We start from the raw sequence: 5,225 nt of genomic DNA, 5'->3' as shown, positions 1-5,225 counted from the left end.
CATTGTTGGAAATAGTAATGGTAGCTTCGGGGGTGTGTATAGGTGATGAGATATGAGTAATACTATCATCGAACTTATGAATTTCATCATTATCAGCATTGTCATGATGATTATTCTAGTGCTATAAAAGGTCATTTACAATTATCCCCGTCAGAGTTCTGTAATCTCATTTTTCTACTCATTGGGATATTACAAATATATTAATTTATTTATAACAATCTACCCAATGCTCAACGTATTCAAAATTATGACTGACGAAATCAAGTTAAACAAGTACTTTGTAAAACTAGATAGTATTGGTCGCAATCTACTGTTGAATGGACCTAAACCTAGTCATGAGACTGAATGAGCCTGTAGACCAGTGGAATGGCATCTAACGAACTTAGGTATTCTGACTAGGCTGAGGTCAACAGAGAGGATTTGAGGCTACTTTAATAGGACAATCGATTTAGACAAGATATTCTATTATTGCACTTTATGTTGCTTTCTTTTTAACCGTATTTTATAGTATTCTTGTGTCCCGTTTAGAATACGCGTTAGACGACTGACTGTACAAAAACAGCTGGAGTGACTATTGTATATCGAAGTGGTCATATATGATAGTTTGTCTGCTAGATCACTGGTAAATATAGGTTGTCTCATCGGGTTTTCTTGTTAATTCAACACCAAAGAAGTGCAAATTTAGTCCACTTTTTAACTCAAAGATAAATTTTGTTGCTACATGGTAGCTAATGAATATCTGTAAAATTACAAATAATAAAAGTATTCCCAATATATTCTCAATATGGTTAAAATTCACCGACCATTTTCCAGATTAGTCATAGAACAATCTACTAATGACAGAACTAGAAGAATTCGCACGACTATTCTATCTTTTTGCATGCAGATCGTATCATTTAGTGTTAATTACACATTGAAAGTACATCTTAGTAACACTAACAGTAATAATTCCTTCCAAAAAGTAGTTTAAGGTAACTATTCTTAACTATTATGCTAGTATTATGTTCTACTTTCATGATTCCTCCGGAAATACATTTCTAATCGTTAGTTTATTTAACTTTCTAACTGGCAGAGTAAAAGGATCTAAGTGATAATAGCTCAGTTTTACTCGATTCAGTTTACATCTTTCACATTTACTGGAAAATCTGATCATCTTTTGTCTGCATGCTCAGTGTTTATTAGCTATTACTCTCAACTATGTGATACGTAATATATATGTATTAGATTAAATGTCTCCTGACTTCAAAAAAACTAGCATTCGTACTTTTTTGTTTACTTGACGCATCTATTATGCAGACTTTTCAATGCCATCCGTACACAGAATCTAGTGTTTATTCTTCTTAGATCAATCACTGTTTTAAAATATAACTAGTGTTTTGTAACAATTGTATTTGGTTCTGTTGCAGTTTATGATAAATTGGTTGTTTATTTCCAGATAAACTTGATAATTTTCATTATTAATACCCCAACGAATACATAGTCCAGTCATCTATACTAAATAATAATTATAATTTTAGTTTTACAGCAAAGGCATGACGCGTTAACTCGGAAGACTAAGTCACCATGAACTTAAACTTGGCCACATGAAGTAGAATTAAACTCTGTAACCAAGTTCACTTTTATGTATTTCATATTGACTTGTTTTTTATTGTACCGACTTAACAGACTACTCAAATTTCCGAACTGATATTTGTGGAACTGAATTAAGACCTCCTTCTCAATACACAATGACCAAATATTTAAACCCCACATCTCTAATTTTGTTGTTGTAAGACATTTATCTAGTCTTCATGATATGAAAAGAGCATTTTTCAGACTAGTAAAATCATATATCCTCATACTTCCGTTAGAAATTTAACTAGAAATTCGCTGATCAATGTAAGTTGTAAAGCCTATGACTTTTATTCCCAATCCCCGAATAAATGATCATGGAAGCATTCAACCACATAATCTTTGTGATATTTTTTTTTGTATGTCCTAAGTGTAAGACTAAACGAACGTGATCAGCAATCGTGTGACATATCATCTATTGGCACACACCGATATTCAAATGTCATCGACGACCTACTGGAATTAGTGCTTGAAGTATCTGTCGGTTTTCTGTTCTTTATGATGCCTCTCTCACATATTGTATACTACGATCGTGTTTCACCAAACATATATTCCAAGCCATTAAATACGTTTTCAGATCTAAAAAATAAATAGTTACCCTATTTATAGCTAGTTCATCTATACTCTCTTTGAAATCGTTTACACATTAGTCCGATAAGTGTTTAACGCAATATGAAGTACAACATTTCTATTCTTTCTTTAAATAACTAATATGTACAATATGATTTTGTTGCCTTTCGTACTCATATATCAATATATACATTACTCGTAACTTACCTTTTGAACGCAGTTACCGAAATCCCAGTCAGACATACACCCACCTCTGTTGCCAAAACGTGATCGACGAAGTACAAATGAAGTTCACGATTCTTCTAGTCCAAGTCGGAAGTCAACTAATAGCATTCCAGTTTGTATTGAGTCTGCTCATCATCCCTCGAGTTCTCCCTCTCATCCTCCTTGTCTTCTACCTAAGGACAAAGATCGAAAACTGCAGACATCTCACGCTCTTTGTGAACTTTTGGATGGATTAAAGTGTGAAGATGTTTCGGATACTGAATTGCACTTGATACTCCCTCCTTCTATGATCAATACTTTGTCGTCAGACACCTCTCTGGGTTGTAATAATGAATTAACCTGTAAAGCTGAATTGTCAGTCAAAAAGAATCGTGATAGTACCTATAACAGTAATGATAACATTGATAGTAATAATAATGCGAATTCGAATCATTTGGCGGCTGAAAAAGATGAAAGCACTTATCAAAATAGATTAAATAATAATATTAATCTAGACTCTTTAGAAGCTTTGTCCACTCAAATCAGGCAACATATGACAGGCCCGGAAAATTGGGATATTAATGACTTAGCCGATCCTATCGAGCTCGGAGAATATTCAGAAAATACAACTGATCAGGCTAATTCAGATTTATTAAATTCAGAGAAATCAAACGACAGTTTGTTTACGCCATGGCAAGAATTAATTGAATCAGCCGGACAAAAATTATCCTTAGATGCCAATAAATCAGATGAACAAGATTATGTTCAGTGTGTTGGAACTTTCATCGCTGGTATAGGACATCAAGATATTGTGAGTGTATTTTCAATAAACTTGTTTTTCTTTTCAAAATTAAAAGTTATCGAAGTTTTCATGTTTACTAGTGTATTTTATTTTTCAAATTTGTCTTTAATTGACATTCTGTTGATCTAAACACGTAATTGTTGACCACATATTAAGATTTCACTACTTCTATAAACTGTTAACATTTTTTCCATACTCAAGTTACTCATCGTTGTCATACTCCAAGATATTCAGTTACACCATTAAGGTTGCCAATTGTCTAAATCTTTATTTCATAAATTTGTTAATCCTAGATTCCATTGAAGAGACGTGCCAACGGTATTGATGTCTTACGAAGGACTGGAGTTAGCCGTATATATTTCGATAGTGATCTGCTTAGGCATTTATCAACAAATACCAGTTCAAATGAACAATCTGGTGAGATTAACTTGTGTCAGACAGTCGAATTCCCAGATACGTGGGCTAAAGCAAATTGTGGAAATTCACTAACCGGTTCAGGAATTTTAAATCAATTATCCAAATTAGTATTGCCTTTGTCACGTAAAACGGATGGTTATCTACGTCAAAATTTATTGAAAATTGTCGAATGTACATAATCACTTGAACTTCCACTTATTTCTTTTCCTTTTTGTCGATTTATGGGGATATTTTTGTAAAACAATTTTCACTTGTTTACTTGACAACCTATTTGTACAAATCACCATTGTATTAACTTTTTTTAAATAACCATATTAGTAACTTTCTACTGTGAAAGAGTTATGTTTTTGTTCGTTAGGATATTTCATTGTCATATTGTATAGTGATAATATGAGTTTCATTTCACATAAATTGGAACAGAATAGTTGTAGTGCCAGAAATACTAATGTTATCTCTATTTTTTGGGAACAAACTATTGGTAGCAATTCGTTTTGTCGTTGCATAGCATAAAAGAATAGGTTACTCATAAGTTAATTGGTACATTCACTCTAAATCCATTCTGAAGCTTAGGCAAAAGTGTGATGATGATATCCAAACATCCAGGAAAGACATCTGTAAATTGATCTTGTGATTCAGTCCTACTTTTGTTCATATATTCCAAACTAATGGTGTATTATCCGTAGTCCGACATCACTTACAAATGCCTTGATAATCACGAAAAGATACGACCTAACTCGAAAACCCACTAGTTCGATTTGCCATAGCTTCACACAGAGAATCGTAAAAGGGATCATGTAGGAAAGCACTGACAGTTGGAGAACAATTATGTAATTTAATATGACGAAAAAGGAGTGATAGAAAATAACATGATCGAAAACATGTAGGAACACTAACCAATGATTTCTAAGGTCTTAAGGACTCCATTCGGGGACCCTATTTTCACTAATTCTGCATGGTGTCTATTTCATGTTTTTCCAATAGTTGACTTGCGATTTCAGTCTATATCGACCAGACAAAATATTACCAAGAGAAGTTATGCTTCCATCAGGAAATTAAAGGACTACCTCTCATCCTAGGTTTTCACAAGAGATGATTAGTCTAAGCAAGCAACATGTATTATCAACCAAGAGTTTTGAAAACAGAGACCCTGAACTGCAATTGTTCGTCATAATTTAAAAATTGCAATAGCGTGATATGCTCATTATAATGAGATAACCAAAACCTCTGTCAACCGATTGACATACATTTTCTAGACATTCACTATATCAGTTCTTATCAACTACAAATTTTCTATCAACCAATGGCTGTTTTGTTCAAAGCTTCTGTTTCACTTCTTTGATCACTTCAACAGCTTGCAGGCAATAAATTCTAATCGATTATAATGGTTAGTTTATTGTCTTGTGAATAACAAAAAAGATTTCCTAATTATCAATTCTTTGTCTGGCATCGAGTATATGGAATTATATAGAACATGTGACAAACTTTATCTCTTCTGTTACAAACCATACTAGTGCATGTTTTTTCGTAAGTTGTAAAATGATCCACACTATACCTCTAAGGTAGTTGACCTTATGGTGGCATTTGAATTTGAAAATTCATGTAGTTCTGAATATACAGATCT

At 33.1% G+C, this 5,225-nt stretch overlaps 1 protein-coding gene across 1 annotated transcript in view; it reads left to right on the top strand.

The window, feature by feature from the left end:
- Positions 1-3,783, top strand: part of Smp_138660 (long-chain-fatty-acid--CoA ligase) — a gene marked incomplete at both ends in the record, with an annotated part of 5,829 nt that extends 2,046 nt beyond the window's left edge. The window contains 2 exons of the mRNA XM_018792591.1: positions 2,402-3,196; positions 3,481-3,783. Of these exons, the coding sequence (XP_018644202.1) occupies positions 2,402-3,196; positions 3,481-3,783 (1,098 nt within the window). The remainder of the gene's footprint in view (positions 1-2,401; positions 3,197-3,480) is intronic.
- Positions 3,784-5,225: the final 1,442 nt, after the last annotated feature.

This window comes from Schistosoma mansoni, assembly GCF_000237925.1.
Source record: "Schistosoma mansoni, WGS project CABG00000000 data, supercontig 0246, strain Puerto Rico, whole genome shotgun sequence".
Lineage (NCBI taxonomy): Eukaryota > Metazoa > Platyhelminthes > Trematoda > Strigeidida > Schistosomatidae > Schistosoma > Schistosoma mansoni.
The sequence above is the reverse complement of the archived record's forward strand: the minus strand, read 5'-3'. Positions and strand labels throughout refer to the sequence as shown.